The 20137-nt window shown below is 46.1% G+C and overlaps 3 protein-coding genes across 6 annotated transcripts in view; 2 read left to right on the forward strand and 1 right to left on the reverse strand.

Moving 5' to 3' along the window:
- RPAP3 (RNA polymerase II associated protein 3) overlaps positions 1-4411 on the reverse strand; it is a 41364-nt gene extending 36953 nt beyond the window's left edge. The window contains exon 1 of one of the 3 annotated variants that reach the window (XM_050923644.1): positions 4395-4411. The gene's annotated coding sequence lies outside the window, so the exon portion shown is untranslated. The other 2 variants (XM_050923633.1, XM_050923624.1) reach the window with 2 other exon arrangements.
- Positions 1-20137, forward strand: part of LOC127034772 (uncharacterized) — a 127732-nt gene that overhangs the window by 50819 nt on the left and 56776 nt on the right. The window lies entirely within an intron of this gene.
- Positions 4532-19720, forward strand: ATP23 (ATP23 metallopeptidase and ATP synthase assembly factor homolog). 2 transcript variants are annotated; one of them, XM_050924046.1, is made up of 6 exons: positions 4532-4755; positions 6740-6785; positions 6889-6970; positions 7913-8050; positions 9920-10003; positions 19186-19720. In XM_050924046.1, exons 1-6 carry the CDS (start codon positions 4578-4580, stop codon positions 19387-19389), a joined length of 732 nt encoding a protein of 243 aa, XP_050780003.1. In that variant the 5' UTR covers positions 4532-4577; the 3' UTR covers positions 19390-19720. The 2 variants fall into 2 exon arrangements, with proteins under 2 accessions (XP_050780003.1, XP_050780013.1); XM_050924056.1 differs by lacking the exon at positions 6740-6785 and having other exon boundaries at positions 4541-4755.

Genomic DNA, 20137 nt, shown 5'->3' on the forward strand with positions numbered 1-20137 from the left:
CTGAACCGGGAGAAAATTCCTGATCCCAAATTTGGCAATCAGTTAGACCCTGAGCATATGGGTAAGACCCACCAGGCAGACATCCAGGAAAGAATTATCTGTATTAACTCAGAACCCACCTTATCTGGTGTCCTATCTCCAGCCATTGGCCGACTGCCAGTAGCAAAAATCCCCATGGGCCACGTGCCATTGTAGGCAGTCCTGTTATTGAAGCCCCCACGGCTCCCCTGAGCTGTTCTAGAACTTCACTTCTCTGATGATTAGAAACCTTTGCTTAAACTTGTTGATGGCCAGTTTATATCCATTTGTTCTTGTGTCCACATTGGCACTTAATTAAAATAACTCCTGCCTCTCACTCTTATCTAGTCAGGAGACCTAGAGTCATTCGCAGCTCTGCCGCAGACTTTCTGTGCAATCTTGGGCAAGTCACTTACACCTTGATCCACAAAGGTACTTAAGTGCACTTAAAATTTAGGCACCTAAAACCCAGTTTTAAACTCCACCAAAACCCACAGGCACCTAAATGCACTTGGTGCCTAAGTTTACAGGTTCCCTCTGCATCTAAATTTCTACCTCTGGGCACTTGCACTGCTGCCTCACTCTCGGCATTTAGATGCCTAACAATGCACAAACCGGGAAAACATAGGTATTCATCTGCCTACCTTGTGCGCAGAGCCCAATCAAGTAGGTGGACTGAGGGTACCTATCAGATCAGGTCCCATTCAAAATCTGCTAGAAGGAGGAGTTTTCTTACAATATTTAGCCCAGTGGTCACCTGAGATGTGAACAATCCAGGTTCAATTCCCCGCTCTGCAAGATTGGGAGGAAGGATCTGACATCTCAGAAAGATGCTCTAATCACTAAACAATGGAATATTTTGGTGAGGTGTGACACTGTACACAAGCCACATGCCAAAGGATATAAAAGGCAGCTGCATCATCTTCATTTTATCTTCAATCCTGCTTCTTACCTCTGGAGTAAATTCTTTGCAAACTGAAGTTCTGAACAAAGGACTGAATAACACACCCAAGCTTTGGATGTGTTCCAGACAGGGATATAAATATCATTTTTAAAAGTACCTGTTTAAACTATAAAAATTATATTGGTTAACCATTTAACCCGTTAACCAATTTGGGCCTCACAATGCCTAGGATGATGTCTCCCCTCCCCCTTGCCCTGGACAGATAGGGAAGCGCGGCAGGGGATGGGGGTGCAGGACACAACAGGCCTAGCCAGGAGAGCTTTGGGCAGTTGAGGGGGCACAGCACACTCCTTGCATCCTCACTAACCAGGAAAAGGGAGAGGTGTCATAAACAGATAGCTAAGGGTTAATGTCTCTTTCACCTGGAGCACCTGACAAGAGGACCAATCAGGAAACCGGATTTTTTCAACTTTGGGTGGGGGGAATTGTGTGTCTGAGGTCTTTGTTTTCTGGCTGCCTGCTTTCTCTGAGCTTTGGAGAAGTAGTTTCTTTTTTCTAGTCTTCTGTTTCCAAGTGTAAGGACAAAGAGATCAGATAGTAAGTTATATGGTTTCTTTTCTTTGGTATTTGCATGAATATAAGTGCTGGAGTGCTTTGATTTGTATTCTTTTGGAATAAGGCTGTTTATTCAATATTCTTTTAAGCAATTGACCCTGTGTTGTATCATCTTAATACAGAGAGATTATTTGTACTTATTTTTCTTTCTTTTTATATAAAGCTTTCTTTTAAGACCTGTTGGAGTTTTTCTTTACTTCAGGGAAATTGAGTCTGTACTCACCAGGGAATTGGTGGGAGGAAGAAATCAAGGGGAGATTTGTGTGTTGGATCGCTAGCCTGATTTTGCATTCCCTCTGGGGGAATAGGAAAGTACTTTTTGTTTTCAGGATTGGGAACAGAGAGGGGGAGTCTCTCTGTGTAGTTTCACAGAGCTTGTGTCTGTGTATCTCTCCAGGAGCACCTGGAGGGGGGAAAGGGAAAAAGGATTATTTCCCTTGGTTGTGAGACTCAAGGGATTTGGGTCTTGGGGTCCCCAGGGAAGGTTTTTCAGGGGGACCAGAGTGCCCCAAAACACTCTAATTTTTTGGGTGGTGGCAGCAAGTACCAGGTCCAAGCTGGTAACTAAGCTTGGAGGTTTTCATGCTAACCCCCAGATTTTGGACGCTAAGGTCCAAATCTGGGACTAAGGTTATTACAAGAGGAGCCCCAGGTATCTAGTTTGTCCTGATGTGGCCTCCACAGATGCTTCATACCACCCCAGCAGCAGCTTCCTTTCCCTTCAATTATCAGCCGAAGCCGCAGCACCAACCAGCGTGCTGTCTGCCTCCATAGCCAAACCCCTTCCAGCGGCAAAGGGGTGAGGCCGGGGCCTACTTTACCCCTCAATGGGGCCTGAAGCCCCTGACTCTCTCCCCAGCCTAAACGCACTCCCTGACAGGCTGGCCGCCCCCGCAAAGCCCTCAGACTGGCAGTTTCCTTGTCCTGCTTACCTGCACTGCCAGGTGTTTCCTGGCCTAGCCTAGCAAGCAGTATCCTTCTACCAGCTGAATGGAAGCAGATGGGTGAATGATGGAGGGTTAACGGTAAGACTAATACTTACTGGTTTATTGTTTAACATTTTACATCCTTAGTTCCAGAGGGACTTTCAAGCCAGCAAACTCACCAATACTGCTAAAGATCTGATATATGGAGTTTGAAGTCTTATGTATGTATCTGACTACTTGGACCATTTAGCAACTCTCTTCTTGTTCTTTTATTTTTTAATAAACCCTTAGTTTTAGATCCTGAAAGACTGCCTGGCAACGTCGTATTTTGGATAAGATCCAAACTAATATTGGCCTGGTAATGTGACTGGACCCTTGGGGTTCAGAAGAACATTTTGTATAGTGAGCAGAGTTTTTAAATAACTCCTCACCTTACTGGAATAAAATAAAGAGAGCTGTGTAATTCCTCCCCCTCCCCCTGCACTCCCCAGTGTCTTGCTAACCAGTGTGGGGAATCGGAACAGTTTAGTTGGTGAAACTAATGTCAGAGTTCACCACCATTTTTGAGAGGATCTGCTCTCCTTTTCGCAGCCTGCCCTGACTTTGGCATTTTCAGTGAGGGCTACCATGGGCACCCTAGGGCACATGAGGCACCCTGAATCTCTGCAGTGGTAGCTGCTCAGCTTTGGATAAATACTTAAATAATCATTGGAGCAGGGAGGCTGGACCTGAGGTCTCCTGGGGTGCCCTACCAGTTTACAGAGTCAGTCCAGTTTCTCTGTGGCCCAATGGCTCTTTAAGCATTGATTCAAAGTAGAGCAGCTTCAACAGAAAAGACTAAGAGCACTTATCTGATTACTCCAAGAGATGGGTTCTTGGCTGCAGATCACTAGCTGAGACAGGTGCCTCCTCACTGTCCAAACTGAGGCACCTACCCCTGTGAGAGCAACTAAGCTTAGGACACACACCCCACTGGCTATTTCAGGCAGGTTTCTCTTTCCTAGAATGTTGGCTCTGCAGCTCAGTGACTCTCAACCTTTTCCAAACAACTGTGTACCCCATTCAGCAGTCTGATTTGTCTTGTATAACCCAAGTTTCAACTCATTTAAAAACTACTTGCTTACAAAATCAGATAGAAAAATACAAAACAGTCACAGCTCACTGTTAGTGGAAAATTGCATACTCTCTCATTTTTATCATCTAATTATACAATAAATCAACTGGAATATAAAGTTTTTACTTACACTTCAGGGCACGGTATAGAGAGCAGCATAAACAAGTATTAATTTGTTATTATGTCACTAGCGCTTTTTATGTAGCCTCTTGTAAAACTAGACAAATCTCTAGATGAGAGAGCCCCCCCCCGAAAGACCTCCGCGTACCCCTGGTTGAGAAGCACTGGTGTAGATCACAGTTTAAGGTGCCTAACTCTCCCATACATCGTTGCGGCGTCCAGGCACCTGGCTCAGTGGCCCCGAGTCCTGTTCCTAGGACGCTCGGCGTTGCAACGCCTAAGTGCCTTGCTGACCCCAGACTGGCCAGCAGCGCCGCTCACAGCCCGCTGGTGCCCCGAGGGGCTCGGCCGCTGCCCTGAGGGCGGGAAATGGGTCAGGCCAGAGGCCTGGCGCCTCACATGCCCCCAGCAAACGTGGCTGCTCGGGCTCATCCCCCGACAGGCGCCCCCCGCAAGGAGACCAGGGACCCAGCCGCCCCGCCCCGCCCCCGGCCAGGTTGAAACTGCCGCCTCGCGCCCTCCAGACCCCACCTTGCGCCGGGTACCGCCTCCTCCTGCCGCCGCTAGCGCCGCAAACCGCGGCCGGCCCGTCCCAGAGCGCACCGCGGCTGGGGCTGGAAACAGAATCACCCGCGCGTCTAGTGACGGGGCCTCGGCCCAGCTGCCGCCCGCGCAGCCCCGCTCCGCGACCACTCACCCCAAGCGACCGTTACCTCTGGTGTCATGGCTGGCAGCACCGCCCCTCAGCTCGCTGCACGTGGTGCGCAGCCGGCCCTGTGATTGGCGGGGCGGCGCGGGGCGGGGTTGACCTTTGCCCGGGAACGGTCGCTGCCGGGGGCATGTCTCGAGCCGGCCCGTGAGCGCCCGGGGAACCGAGCCCATGGATCGGAGCGAGCCGCGGCCGCCGCCGCAGGAGGTGGCCGAGGGGGAGGATTTCGGTTACCGGCTCTTCCCGGAGCGGCGCAGCGAGGCCAAGCCGCAGCGCAGCTTCCTGTCCACCAGCCTCTTCACCTTCAACCACAAGTGCCAGCTGATGCTGAAGATCGCCCTGGACACAAGTAGGCACCGAGAGGGGCGCCGGGCCCTGTGGCCGCGGCGGGGTCTGTTCTGAGTGCGGGGTTCGAGGGGCCCGCCGGGCCAGGGGCGCAGAGCTTCTCCTCCGGGGGCCGGGTGTAATTTGCTGCCAGTAGCAGTTACCGATATTAAACTGCTCTCTGGCCTAATCGCCCCGGACAGGGGTAGCGAACTGTAGCCAGTAGCAGTTACTGATCTGTGAGGTTGTTCTGATTTGCTGACTTGTCCTAACCTGAGACTGGTGTGGGATGGAGGCAGAGTCTTCAGCTTCCAAACGACCCCGCCTGGTGTACAAAAGTATCAATTACATCTTTACAGAGTGAGGTCATTTAAACATCATTTATTTTGCAGCTTCATTTACTGTGCTAACAAAATATAGCAACTGCAATACTAGAAACACAGACGTAATTGCTAAAACTACTTAGCAAGTACCTATACTTATTTTCAATGAGTATTTGGTATTAAAATATGAATTAAATATCACCACGACAAGCATCTGCACAATAACTAAGGTAAATGATGAAGTGCTAAGATCAGTGGGCAAACTTTTAAGCCCAAGGACCACATCTGGGTATGGAAATTATATGGCTGGCCATGAATGCTCACAAAATTGGGGTGAGGGTTCTGGCAGGCATGCAGACTCTGAGGTGGGGACAGCCAGGCCTCGGTGTGCCAGGTGTGGGGGGGAGCGCTCACTGCCAGTGGCTCTCCGTCCTTGCTGCTCCTGGCGGAGGCACGGCTAGGCAGCTCTGCAAGCAGGCATGTGCCACACTGCCTCTGTCTGCAGGCGCTGCCCCCTGCAGCTCCCATTGGCCACAGTTCCCGGCCAATGGGCTGGAAGCCACAGAGTTAGCACTCGGAGATGGGGGCAGAGGCAGTGTGCCTGCAGAGCCATCTGGCCGTGCCTCTGCCAGCAACAGCTGGGGTGGGGAACTGCTTGTGGGGAACCGCCAGAGGCGAGTGCCCGCCTTCTGGCACCCTGCGCCCCAACTCCCTGCCCCAAACTTCCTCCACCCCACAGTCCTTCCTAAGCTCGAGCCCCCTGCTGGCCCCACACCAACTGCACTATAAATTGTACTTTCAGTGCAGATCAGAAATGCTGGTTTATAGAGCTGGCTGGCTTGTGAAGTACTGGATAAAAGAGCTTTTACTGTATTGCTCTTGGCAGTGCAGTGGGTGGAGATGGGGGGACATTTGGAGTTTTTTGGCATCTGTGAAGATGTAGAAATTGTGAGTAACTCGATGTTTCTGTTAAAGTGATAACCTCTTAAAAGCTGCTTCATTGTTCTTGTCCTTTTTTCTTGCTATGTAACATTCCTTGTTCATCTTCTATATCTGCACTAATTCTGGCTAAGTAAATTAAGAAAATAACTTTCCAGAAGTGGCTGCTATATGTTCTTTTTACCCAGAAGGCCTTTTTCTGTAGATTGAGGGCATATGCTAACTCTACACTTAGGCTTCGTTATTATACACTGAGGCTGGGTGTACACCACAAGTGCTACAGCCCTGTAGTATAGACACTTACTACAGTATCGGAAAGGGACTTTTCTCATCGTCGTAGTAAATCCACCTCTCTCAGAGGCCACAGCTATGTCGACCAAAGTTTTAGCATAATGTCAGGCCAGACCTCCACCTAAGTTCTGTACAGGACTCAGAAGTAGTGGCCTCTATACAAGCATTTGCTATTTAAATAACGTCTGTGTGCTCTGCAGTGAATTGAGCATTATATGGCTTTGAATGTCATTTTTTTATTAATCTGAATTGGGACAATTGTAAATTGACTTTTTCATCAGTGCTTTTTCAAAGAAAGTCACAATGCATGTAGCTTAAGATGCAGTGTCACTTCATCATATAATTATTAATTGCATAAATCTCACTTTGTAATTTATCTTATATAATAAATAACTGAACTTTACACAAAGTTTTGTACAGCATGTAGAGAAATTGATTGCAGCACTGTTTTTCTAGGTCCGTATGCTCAACTTCTTCTTGATGCTATGAAGCAGTCTGGCTGGTAGGTTAACTCTGACTTCTGTGTTCTGTATTGACTTCTATAGTGATCCTTTGCAATCTTATTTAAAACTTACCTCTTAACTTCATACATCTTGACCTTTCAGCACTGTTTATAAAGATCGGCACTTTGCCTGTGAAGACTGTGATGGGTGTGTCAGTGGAGGTTTTGATTCTGCAACATCACAGGTGGGCATTGATTTGATTGTTTTAATAGCCTGTAAAGTGAAAAAGAAGATTGCAAGAACATGTATTTATAATCAGAATCAGATATTTAAATAGTGTTGGAAGTTTTATTTAAATCCATGAAAGAAAGTTAACCTTAAAATCTGGTAGAGCCATGCTTGTGCTTAGATACTGATGCTTCTTTGTAAAGTGCTTTGAACTCTGCTAATGAAAAGCAGTATGTAAGAGTTGTTATTTGGAGATAACACCATTAATATTAGAACACCGCAGGTTGAAGTGATGGTTAATGGAGAAAAATAGTGGGATCCTCAGTGATGCAGATGACCTGCCAGGGGTCTTTGAGGGATTATAGGATAAATATAAAATGAAAGAATTAGGGTTAGCTTAAATTTGTTTAAGGAAATATGAGTTAAAGATTCCTTTAAGTCGAAAAAAGGGCTTCGTCGTGTGGACAGGTCCAGGCTTAAATCAAGGTAACACTGCTAAATTTGACTTAAAATTGTAGTGTAGACCAGGCCTTAGTCTTGCTTTAAGTACAGGGGACTGGACTAGATAATCTACTCAGGTCTCTTCCAGTCCTACGCGTGTATGATTCAATGATTATGGCTCTAAGAACCCCTGGGTTTAGGCCATTTGTAAATATCTTGATCAAATGCTTGTAAAATGTTTTTTTGTTTGTTTTGTTTTTTTGCTATGGGGATATAGTATAGGTCTTATTAGTTAGGCTTTTAGGCATGTTTAGAGCAATTGTATAAATACCATTTGACCTTTGAATTTAATAAAGGAATTATGGTTAAATTAGTGTTGTAGTAGTTGCCTGCATAAATAAATCCAACAGGATAAGGAGAAATTGAAAGCCAGTAATACTGTTCAAAGCGAGTATACTCTTGCAATGAAAATTCCTTTAGAAGAAAGTTAAAGACTTCCTATATTTTTGTTCTACAGATTGTTCTATGCCAGAACAATATTCATCAACAATCCCATATGAACCGAGTAGTTACGCATGAACTGATTCATGCTTTTGATCACTGTCGTGCACATGTTGACTGGTTCAGCAATGTCAAACATTTAGCTTGTTCAGAGGTAAGTCAATGTGCATGTCACATATGAGTAGGCTTCTTTCTTGAGTCTGAGTGTTACTTACTGATGGTTATTAGAGGTTTTGGTGCTAAGCCAAACATTCTGTTCTGTCCGGACATAATTCAGTATAACTCTCTTCTTCATCCCTTTTTTGTTCTTTTGTTTGTTCGTTCTAGAGACCAGATTTGTTCAAAGTACAAGTTGAAATACTATGTTTTGGAGTTTAACAAACAAATGTAATACATAATACGTATTTATCTGCTTCTGATACATAATTAATTGAACATTATCACGTTTCAATAGCTACAGAATAAAAATGTGTGGATGATAGTACAGTATTTATAAAGTTCCTTTTTCTACAAATATTGATATTTTGCATAATCTTCATAGTAGTATATTAGAGTTCAAAAGTAAGGTTATTAACAAAAGTGACTCTTCCTGTAAAAATATTTACATATTATTTCATTGACTGTAGCCTTAATCATAATAAACCTCTGTTCATGACACTCTAATCCTTTCCTGGAGAGTAGTTATTACCAGATCATTACTGAGTGGCACATAGTTGCTTGTGTAGCATGGAGAACTTGATAAATTATGAAACAAAACTGAGCTACTTACACAGGTTACTAATAGTTCATTTTGGAATATGAACTAGAATTATGTGAAGTATATTTCCATGTAAATGTCATCTTTGTAATTTTGATAAAGTAGAAAATTTCCTCACTGTAACAAAAAAAAAAAATTCTATGCCAATAAAGATAATGTAAATATGTAGAGTTAAATGATGTCTGTGTCATTTTAGCTTAAAATGTTTAGGAATACTTTCCAAGAAATGTAAAGAATGATATCTGGAGTTGATAGCAGAAACTTACAGGTTTCATTGTAAAAACTGCACATTCAGTGATCTGTCCTAATGGGAGAGGTAATGTAACACCTTTGCTACAAAAAGGTCGGATTTTATAAAGGTACATAAAATTGTATATCATACAAGATTTAACACAAGATTGGGCTCGTGCTTTTTTGGGAATTGCTTGTTTGTACTTCTTGGCCCATTTTTTGTGTCCAAACAACTTTTGACCTTTCAATCTTCTTTAAATTCACCAATACAAATACTAGCTTTTTCCTCTTATGAAACAATTATTTGTTTTTTTCTACACGTGATTTCCATAATTTAATTTTTTTTTTAAAATTTAAACCACTGGAGCAGCGTTTCCCATCGCAGAAGGTAGGCTATACCAGAGAAGTCCCAGACTAGTCTGGAGGAGGGAGAGAAAGTGCAAGGAAGAGGAAGAGAACATCGAGGGTTAGGGAAATGTGCATGACTTTATGTCTGTACTTCTTTTAATGCAGCTGTGTTCCTGCTACGGTGGAAGATGCAGCAGGTGGTTCTTTGAAAGCCACTTGCCTGCCTTCCTTTCTCTTACAGCAGCCCCTAATGCAGATGGCAACAGGAGCATCTCACAGAGTTTAAGTTCAAGCAGCGCCTCACAGATTTAATTTTTTCTACCTGATCACTCATTTCAGCTGCAAGAGCATGTTTGACTTGGCCCCCCAGAGTCACCAGTGGGTATTCCCTACAGAACAATATGTAGCCTTCTATAGAAGTTAGTGGTGGTGGTGGGGTTACTATGAAAAGAAAAAAGCAAAAAAGTACAGGAGAGAGTAAAATCGGGGGAAAAAATGGTGGTCAATAAACCATGCCCTGGCATAGCTGACACCAAGAGGGCAAAGAAGAGTTCAGTCTTCCCCAGTTCAGCACAATGAGGGAGAATCCACAAGAAAAATACTGGAAACTACTTCATTATATTAAAATGGAAAAATCAGAGCATTACAGTAATTCTTATTTTCTGTGGTCTTTTGTTTTCATGATAGATTCGTGCTGCTAATCTCAGTGGAGACTGCTCACTCATAAATGAAATGACCAGATTTAAATTTGGATTAAAACAGCACCATCAGGTAAAGAAGACTGTGCCTTATAGATAATGCTGACTTATGTTAAGAAACAGTACAGTATGGCTTTAGACTTTATTATTGTACTCCATCAAGCGATACCCCACCTCCTATTAAATTGCTAGCCAGAATCTTACCACAGGAAAATGAGTAGATGACTGGAAATCATTTTAATCTTTTGTATAACTTTATATTGCCCACCTACCCATCCACCCATTCATATCTGACTTTCCCCTCCCGCTCCCCCAAATCCACATTTTTCCCTCCAGCTTCCTCAGCTTCAGTCCTTTTCCTCTCTACCTCTCTTAGCTCCCCCTTCAAGCCATCCCTACATCTCTGTTTGTCTAAGTTGCCTCCATATGACTGCCCCACACTCCCCACCCACCTCCCTCAGCTCACTCCTGTATCTGAGGTGTTGGCTGTCATTCTTGTCAATTTCATGGTTCCATCTGGAAAGCTGGAGTGAGTGGGAGGCTCCCACTGGGGAGCCTGACTGCACAGAGGAGCGGGGAGCTGAGAGCCATGCGGGGGGGGGGCGTGCCCTGGGCTCCTGATGGGGAGCCAAAAGTGCAAGGAACTGGAGAGCCCAGGCAGGGAGCCGGTTGGGGGCAGCCGGATTCCTGGCGGGGAGCTGCGTGCGGAGCTGAGAGCCCACCCCACCCCCACAATCCCCTTCTTAAGTAAGTGGAAACACTCCTTGAGAGGATGCACACCACCGATGGAAGGAGAATAGTGTGGACATGGACCACCACAGTAGTTACTGCAGTGGCTGTAAGTCGACCTAACATAGCTTGACTTAAGTTTTTAATAGAGATGCCCCCAGTGTCCCCTCCATCCGTTGCCCGCTTTGCAGTTTCTCCTTGTACCTGGCTCCTCTCCTTCCTTATATATGTCTCCTAAGGAGGAGGGAGAGAAGAAATTGCTGCTGGATGGAAGCCTGATTGGTAATCCCTCCTGTGATGGGTTGGATCACAGAAACCTACTTGGGGCTGCCAACTGAAGTGCCAAGACTACTTCTGCCCCTGCTTTCCCTGCCAACCTAGACATGCTTACTGGCACAAACACAGACCCAGGTCTGAACCACATCCCACAAACTTCAGGCTTAACTGAAAGCAGCTTAAGAAGTGTTCCTGCCTTTAATACTCAGATGCCCAACTCCCACTGGGGTCCAAACCCCAAAGAAATCAGTTTTACCCTGTATAAAGCTCATAAATTGTTCGCCTTCTATAACAGTGATAGAGAGATATGCACAGCTGTTTTCTCTCCATAGAATTAACTGCGGGTTAACTAATAAGTAAAAAGTGATTTTACTATATTCAGAAAGTAGGATTTAAGTGGTTCCAGGTGATTACAGACAGAACAAAGTGAATTACCAGGCAAAATAAAACAAAACATGCAAGTCTAAACCTAATACAGTAAGAAAACTGAATACAGATAGTATCAGGGCGTAGCCGTGTTAGTTTGGATCTGTAAAAGCAGCAAAGAATCCTGTGGCACCTTATAGACTAACAGACGTTTTGGAGCATGAGCTTTCGTGGGTGAATACCCACTTCGTCAGATGCATGTAGTGGAAATTTCCAGGGGCGGGTATATATATGCAAGCAAGCTAGAGATAATGAGGTTAGTTCAATCAGGGAGGATGAGGCCCTGTTCTAGCAGTTGAGATGTGAAAACCAAGGGAGGAGAAACTGCTTTTGTAGTTGGCTAGCCATTCACAGTCTCTGTTTAATCCTGAGCTGATGCTGTCAAATTTGCAGATGAACTGAAGCTCAGCAGTTTCTCTTTGAAGTCTGGTCCTGAAGTTTTTTTGCTGCAGGATGGCCACCTTAAGGTCTGCTATAGTGTGGCCAGGGAGGTTGAAGTGTTCTCCTACAGGTTTTTGTGTATTGCCATTCCTAATATCTGATTTGTGTCCGTTTATCCTTTTCCGTAGCGACTGTCCAGTTTGGCCGATGTACATAGCAGAGGGGCATTGCTGGCATATGATGGCATATATTACATTGATGGACGTGCAGGTGAATGAACCGGTGATGGTATGGCTGCTCTGGTTAAGTCCTGTGATGGTTTTGCTAGTGTAGATATGTGGGCAGAGTTGGCATAGAGGTTTGTTGCATGGATTGGTTCCTGAGCTAGAATTACTATGGTGCGGTGTGCAGTTACTGGTGAGAATAAGTTTCAGGTTGGCAGGTTGTCTGTTTGCGAGGACTGGCCTGCCACCCAAGGCCTGTGAAAGTGTGGGATCGTTGTCCAGGATGGGTTGTAGATCCCTGATGATGCGTTGGAGGAGTTTTAGCTGGGAACTGTATGTGATGGCCAGTGGAGTCCTGTTGGTTTCTTTCTTGGGTTTGTCTTGCAGTAGGAGGCTTCTGGGTACACGTCTGGCTCTGTTGATCTGTTTCCTTATTTCCTCATGTGGGTATTGTAGTTTTGAGAATGCTTGGTGGAGATTTTGTAGGTGTTGGCCTCTGTCTGAGGGGTTAGAGCAGATGCGATTGTACCTCAGAGCTTGGCTGTAGACAATGGATCGTGTGATGTGCCCAGGATGGAAGCTGGAGGCATGAAGGTAGGCATAGCGGTCGGTAGGTTTTTGGTATAGGGTAGTGTTAATGTGACCATCACTTATTTACACCGTGGTGTCTAGGAAATGGACCTCCCGTGTAGATTGGTCCAGGCTGAGGCTGATGGTGAGGCGGAAGCTGTTGAAATCGTGGTGGAATTTTTCCAGATTCTCCATCCCATGGGTCCAGATGATGAAGATGTCATCAATGTAGCGTAGGTAGAGAAGGGGCATGAGTGGACGAGAGCCGAGGAAGCGTTGTTCCAGGTCGGCCATAAAACTATTGGCATATTGTGGGGCTATGCGGGTGCCCATAGCGGTGCCACTGATCTGGAGATATATATTGTCATCAAATTTAAAATAGTTGTGTGTGAGGATAAAGGCACCGAGCTCAGCAGCCAGTTGTGCTGTGGCATCATCAGGGATACTGTTCCTGACAGCTTGTATTCCATCTGTGTGTGGGATGTTCATGTAGAGAACCTCTACGTCCATGGTGGCTAGGATGCTGTTTTCTGGAAGGTCACCAATGCATTGTAGTTTCCTCAGGAAATCTGTGGTGTCACGGAGATAGCTGCGAGTGCTGGTGGCACAGGGTCTGAGTAGAGAGTCCACATATCCAGACAGTCCTTCAGTGAGAGTGCCAATGCCAGAGATGATGGGGTGTCCAGGATTTCTGGGTTTGTGGATCTTGGGTAGTAGATAGAATAACCCTGGTCGGGGCTCTAAGAGTATGTTGATTTGTTCCAGTGTTAGTGTAGGGAGTGTCCTGAGTAGATGTTGCAGTTTCTTAGTGTATTCCTCAGTGGGATCTGAGGGAAGTGGCCTGTAGAATTTGGTGTTGGAGAGTTGTCTGGCGGCCTCCTTTTGGTAGTCAGACCTGTTCATGATGACAACAGCACTTCCTTTATCAGCCTCTTTCATGATAATGTCAGGGTGGTTTCTGAGGCTGTGGATGGCATTGCGTTCTGCACGACTTAGGTTATGAGGCAAGCGATGTTGTTTTTCCACAATTTCTGCCTGTGCACGTTGGCAGAAGCATTCAATGTATAGGTCCAGATTGTCATTTCGACCCTCGGGAGGAGTCCATGTGGAGTTCTTCTTCTTGTGCTGTTGGTGGGAGGGTACCTGTGTATCAGTGCACTGTTCAGTGTTGTCCTGAAAGTATTCTTTGAGTCGGAGACGGCGAAAGTAGGCTTCCAGATCGCCACAGAACTGTATCATGTTGGTGGCGGTGGCAGGGCAGGAAGAGAGTCCCCGAGATAGGACAGACTTTTCTTCTGGGCTGAGAGGGTAGTTGGATAGATTGACGATATTGCTGAGTGGTTTGGGGGTACCACGGTTGTGGCCCCATGAGGCAGGTAGGAGTTTAGACAGCTTACAGTCCTTTTTCCTTTGTAGAGAGGTGAAGTGAGTAATGTAGATCTCCTGTCTTATTTTAGTGAAGTCCGTTTGTATGGAAGTTTGGTTATTAGTGAGAGTCTCCAGGTTGGAGAGCTCTTTTTTGATGTTTTCCTGTTTGCTGTATAGGAGGCTGATCAGGTGGTTCCTCAGTTTCTTTCATAGAATATGGCATAATCTCTCACTGTGGTCTGTGTAGTACGTAGATAGCAGGGGATTTTTTACCTTTAGTCCATTTGGTATGATGTCCATCCGTTTGCATTTGGAAAGGAAGATGATATCTGTCTGTATATGTGCAAGTTTCTTCATGAGGTTGATGGATTTCCACTCCATATGGCTAAATGCAGTGCCCTGCATGGTGTCAAGTATAAGAGGGGTAGCCGTGTAAGTCTGGATCTGTAAAAGCAGCAAAGAATCCTGTGGCACCTTATAGACTAACAGACGTTTTGGAGCATGAGCTTTCGTGGGTGAATACCCACTTCGTCAGATGCATGTAGTGGAAATTTCCACTGGAAAAATTCCACCACGATTTCAACAGCTTCCACCCCACCATCAGCCTCAGCCTGGACCATTCTACACGGGAGGTCCACTTCCTAGACACCACGGTGCAAATAAGTGATGGTCACATTAACACCACCCTATACCAAAAACCTACCGACAGCTATGCCTACCTTCATGCCTCCAGCTTCCATCCTGGGCACATCACACGATCCATTGTCTACAGCCAAGCTCTGAGGTACAATCGCATCTGCTCTAACCCCTCAGACAGAGACCAACACCTACAAAATCTCCACCAAGCATTCTCAAAACTACAATACCCACACGAGGAAATAAGGAATCAGATCAACAGAGCCAGACGTGTACCCAGAAGCCTCCTACTGCATGACAAACCCAAGAAAGAAACCAACAGGACTCCACTGGCCATCACATACAGTCCCCAGCTAAAACCCCTCCAATGCATCATCAGGGATCTACAACCCATCCTGGACAACGATCCCACACTTTCACAGGCCTTGGGTGGCAGGCCAGTCCTCGCCTACAGACAACCTGCCAACCTGAAACATGTTCTCACCAGTAACTGCACACCGCACCATAGTAACTCTAGCTCAGGAACCAATCCATGCAACAAACCTCGATGCCAACTCTGCCCCCATATCTACACCAGCAAAACCATCACAGGACCAAACCAGAGCAGCCATACCATCACCGGTTCATTCACCTTCACGTCCACCAATGTAATATACGCCATCATATGCCAGCATTGCCCCTCTGCTATGTACATCGGCCAAACTGGACAGTTGCTACGGAAAAGGATAAACGGACACAAATCAGATATTAGGAATGGCAATACACAAAAACCTGTAGGAGAACACTTCAACCTCCCTGGCCACACTATAGCAGACCTTAAGGTGGCCATCCTGCAGCAAAAAAACTTCAGGACCAGACTTCAAAGAGAAACTGCTGAGCTTCAGTTCATCTGCAAATTTGACACCATCAGCTCACGATTAAACAAAGACTGTGAATGGCTAGCCAACTACAATAGCAGTTTCTCCTTCCTTGGTTTTCACATCTCAACTGCTAGAACAGGGCCTCATCCTCCCTGATTGAACTAACCTCATTATCTCTAGCTTGCTTGCATATATATACCTGCCCCTGGAAATTTCCACTACATGCATCTGACGAAGTGGGTATTCACCCACGAAAGCTCATGCTCCAAAACGTCTGTTAGTCTATAAGGTGCCACAGGATTCTTTGCTGAATACAGATAAAACCTCACCCTCAGAGGTGTTCTAGTAAGCTTCGTTTTGCAGACTAGTCTGCTGGACTCCGACTAGAAGGAATCACCCACACCCCTTGCAGTTACTGTCCTTTGTTCCAGTTTCTTTCAGGTGTCCTTGGGGGTAGAGCAGCTGTCTCTTGAGCCAGCTGAAGACAGAATGGAGAGGTCTCCCAGGGATTTAAATAGACTTTCTCTTGTGCTTGGGCACCAGTTTCCCCTCCCCCCCATGTAGAATCTAGCTACAAAATGGAGTTTTGGAGTCACATGAGCAAGTCACATGTCCATGTATGACCGACTTAACTACCAGCTAAGCCACATTCCTGGGAAAACTCAGATATGGATTGGCATCTTCAAGTTCATTGTTGGCTTAAGGGCTTCTTGATTGGGCACTTACTGAGAATAGTCTTTTCTCAGGAAGCTGACCAACTGCTTAACTGAGGCTACTTAAAATTAAACAAGCATACAGCCCATATTCATAACTTTGAGTACAAAAATGACACATGCATGCAACTAGGATGAATATATTCAGTAGATCATAACCTTTACAGAAATGTTACATGGCATATGTAGCATAAAACATATTCCAGTTACATCATATATACATTCATAAGCATATCCCATAAAGCATTTTGGGTTGCAATGTCACAACGCCTCTTTGGGTATGTCTACATCTACAATTTTGCAGCGCTGGTTGTTACAGCTGTATTAGTACAGCTGTATAGGGCCAGCGCTGCAGAGTGGCCACACTTACAGCAACCAGCGCTGCAAGTGGTGTTAGATGTGGCCACACTGCAGCGCTGTTGGGCGGCTTCAAGGGGGGTTCGGGGAACGCGAGAGCAAACCGGGGAAGGAGACCAGCTTCCCCGCGGTTTGCTCTCGCGTTCCCCGAACCCCCCTGCAAACCGCAGGGAAGGAGACCTGCTTGCACGGGGGTTCGGGGAACGCGAGAGCAAACCGCGGGGAAGGAGACCAGCTTCCCCGCGGTTTGCTCTCGCGTTCCCCGAACCCCCCTGCAAACCGCAGGGAAGGAGACCTGCTTGCACGGGGGTTCGGGGAACGCGAGAGCAAACCGGGGAAGGAGACCAGCTTCCCCGCGGTTTGCTCTCGCGTTCCCCGAACCCCCTTGCAAACCGCAGGGAAGGAGACCTGCTTGCACGGGGGTTCGGGGAACGCGAGAGCAAACCGCGGGGAAGGAGACCAGCTTCCCCGCGGTTTGCTCTCGCGTTCCCCGAACCCCCCTGCAAACTGCAGGGAAGGAGACCTGCTTGCACGGGGGTTCGGGGAACGCGAGAGCAAACCGGGGAAGGAGACCAGCTTCCCCGCAGTTTGCTCTCGCGTTCCCCGAACCCCCCTGCAAACCGCAGGGAAGGAGACTTGCTTGCACGGGGGTTCGGGGAACGCGAGAGCAAACCAGGGAAGGAGACCAGCTTCCCCACGGTTTGCTCTCACGTTCCCCGAACCCCCCTGCAAACCGCAGGGAAGGAGACCTGCTTGCACGGGGGTTCGGGGAACGCGAGAGCAAACCGGGGAAGGAGACCTGCTTGATTACCAGAGAGGCTTCCTCAGGTATGCTGGGATACCTGCTTATTCCACGGAGGTCAAGAAAAGCGCTGGTAAGTGTCTACACTTGATTACCAGCGCTGGATCCTCTACACTCGAGACAAAACAGGAGTACAGCCAACGCTGCAAACAGGGAGTGTCATAAACAGATAGCTAAGGGTTAATGTCTCTTTCACCTGAAGCACCTGACCAGAGGACCAATCAGGAAACCGGATTTTTTCAACTTTGGGTGGAGGGAATTGTGTGTCTGAGGTCTTTTGTCTGCCTGCCTGCTTTCTCTGAGCTTTGGAGAAGTAGTTCTACTTTCTAATTTTCTGTTTCTAAGTGTAAGGACAAAGAGATCAGATAGTAAGTTCTATGGTTTCTTTTCTTTGGTATTTGCATGAATATAAGTGCTGGAGTGCTTTAATTTGTATTCTTTTTGAATAAGGCTGTTTATTCAATATTCTTTTAAGCAATCGACCCTGTATTGTATCATCTTTATACAGAGAGCCCATTTGTATTTTTCTTTCTTTTTATATAAAGCTTTCTTTTAAGACCTGTTGGAGTTTTTCTTTACTTCAGGGAAATTGAGTCTGTACTCACCAGGGAATTGGTGGGAGGAAGAAATCAAGGGGAGATCTGTGTGTTGGATTGCTATCCTGATTTTGCATTCCCTCTGGGGGAATAGGAAAGTACTTTTTGTTTCCAGGATTGGGAACAGAGAGGGGGGAGTCTCTGTGTAGTTTCACAGAGCTTGTGTCTGTGTATCTCTCCAGGAGCACCTGGAGGGGGGAAGGGAAAAAGGATTATTTCCCTTTGTTGTGAGACTCAAGGGATTTGGGTCTTGGGGTCCCCAGGGAAGGTTTTTCAGGGGGACCAGAGTGCCCCAAAACACTCTAATTTTTTGGGTGGTGGCAGCAGGTACCAGGTCCAAGCTGGTAACTAAGCTTGGAGGTTTTTCATGCTAACCCCCATATTTTGGACGCTAAGGTCCAAATCTGGGACTAAGGTTATGATAGGGAGTTGCAGCGCTGGTGATGCCCTGCAGATGTGTACACCTCCTAAGTTGCAGCGCTGTAACCCCCTCACCAGCGCTGCAACTTTGTGATGTAGACAAGCCCTTTGTCTCCCATGCCCTTTCAGGGGACGGGCATAGGCAGGCAGCGATGGAGCTGAGCTGGCTGCAGCCTCTTCTGCCTGATCAGAATAGAGCAGCTCCTGGCAGTAGGCTCCTGTGAGAATCCTACTCTGTCCAAAAGCTAAATTGCAAGTGGCAGGAAGAGGAGAGCTGGCTGAATGCTACTGCACAAAGCTCCTCCCCTGCCTCCTGCCTGCAGCAATCAACTGGCTTGCAGTATTCAGGAAGGAGGGAGGAGGAGCGAGGACTCAGTGCACAGGCTCCTCCCTACCTCCTGCCCACAGCAATCAATTGGTTTGCAGGTTGGGGAGGGAGGGGGAGCCTGCACACCAAGTCCTCGCTCCTTCCCTCTCTCTCTTGAATGCCGCAAGCCAGCTGATTGCCACGGGCAGGAGACGGGGAGGAGGGGAATAACGCTGATCCACAGGGTCTGTTGGCCGGCAGGAGGCGCTGTGAAGAAGGCATGGGGAGCTGCTAGCTGTGGACAAAGCAGGCAGCCAAACAATGTTATAGCGAAGCATTGCACAACTTTAAATGGAGCATGTTCTGTAATTGAGCAGGGACGTAAGATTGAAACAACATTAAGAGAGAGGACGTTAAGTGGGGAGTTACTGTATTTGGAATGGTGTCAGTTTTCTGTAATACATAACTAACTTTAATGCTGACATACGTGCAATAGGAACTAACATTTGGATAGATCTGTACAAAATGGTTTGTAACTTGTGACCTTATTCTCAAATCGTAACTGCAATTTTTTTCCCCATTTCTCTTAGACTTGTGTACGAGACAGAGCCATTCGCTCCATTTTGGCTGTAAGAAAAGTTAGCAAAGAAACAGCAGAAAAAGCAGTGGATGGAGTTTTTGACTCCTGTTTCAATGATCATGAACCATTCGGAAGAGTCCCACACAGTAAATCAGATGCCAAGTATGCTTACAGAAACTTTCAGAACCGGGATCGATATTATGCAAATTTGTAAAGGTGACTGTTAATCATTAACAGTGCTGTCACACTGAAAACATAGCACATATACCTGGTGCTGGTGGAGAGAGGAAATTCTAGCAAGTAAACTACTATTTTGCATGGAAAGCTTACACAAAAGCCAAGTTCCCCTGATGAGTTAGAAATAATCTGAGTAAATGAACAAGAGCTGTAAACCATGTATTTTCTCGCCTGTTTTTCAATGTTTCTTTTGACATATCAAATTTTTAATCCACACATTTCAATTCATGTGTAAATCTGCTTAGTCCAATTAAGAATGTTTCAAAATGTCTTTTATATTTACTGAATAAAGTGATTTAAGATGTTCAGATTTTTACAAATTGTGTTGTGTCTGCATATGATACTGAAAATTGAGCATTCTTTTTTCAAAGTGGATACCTAAAGTTAGGATCTTAAATCCACATATGGGCACTTAAGACTAGGTCCACAAAGGGATTTAGGTGCTTAACTGCTGCTTCAGGTGCTTAAGTCCAATATTTAGATCCTCAAAACCTCTGCTTAGGCACCTAAATTTTTGCTGATAGGCAGCAGTGCCCATGCTCAAATTTTGACACTCAACACTTAAGCCCTGGCAGGATTCACAAATTACGCATTCCCCTGCCTAACTCACTGATGCCGTTGTAGTTCTCAGATGCCACTTTAGAGGATGCGTACCAGACTGGGCTCCATACAAAACACAGCTGGTAGTGATGGTATGATTCCATCAGGCACCAGGGCACCTAGTT

This window comes from Gopherus flavomarginatus, chromosome 1 (genome assembly GCF_025201925.1).
Source record: "Gopherus flavomarginatus isolate rGopFla2 chromosome 1, rGopFla2.mat.asm, whole genome shotgun sequence".
Lineage (NCBI taxonomy): Eukaryota > Metazoa > Chordata > Testudines > Testudinidae > Gopherus > Gopherus flavomarginatus.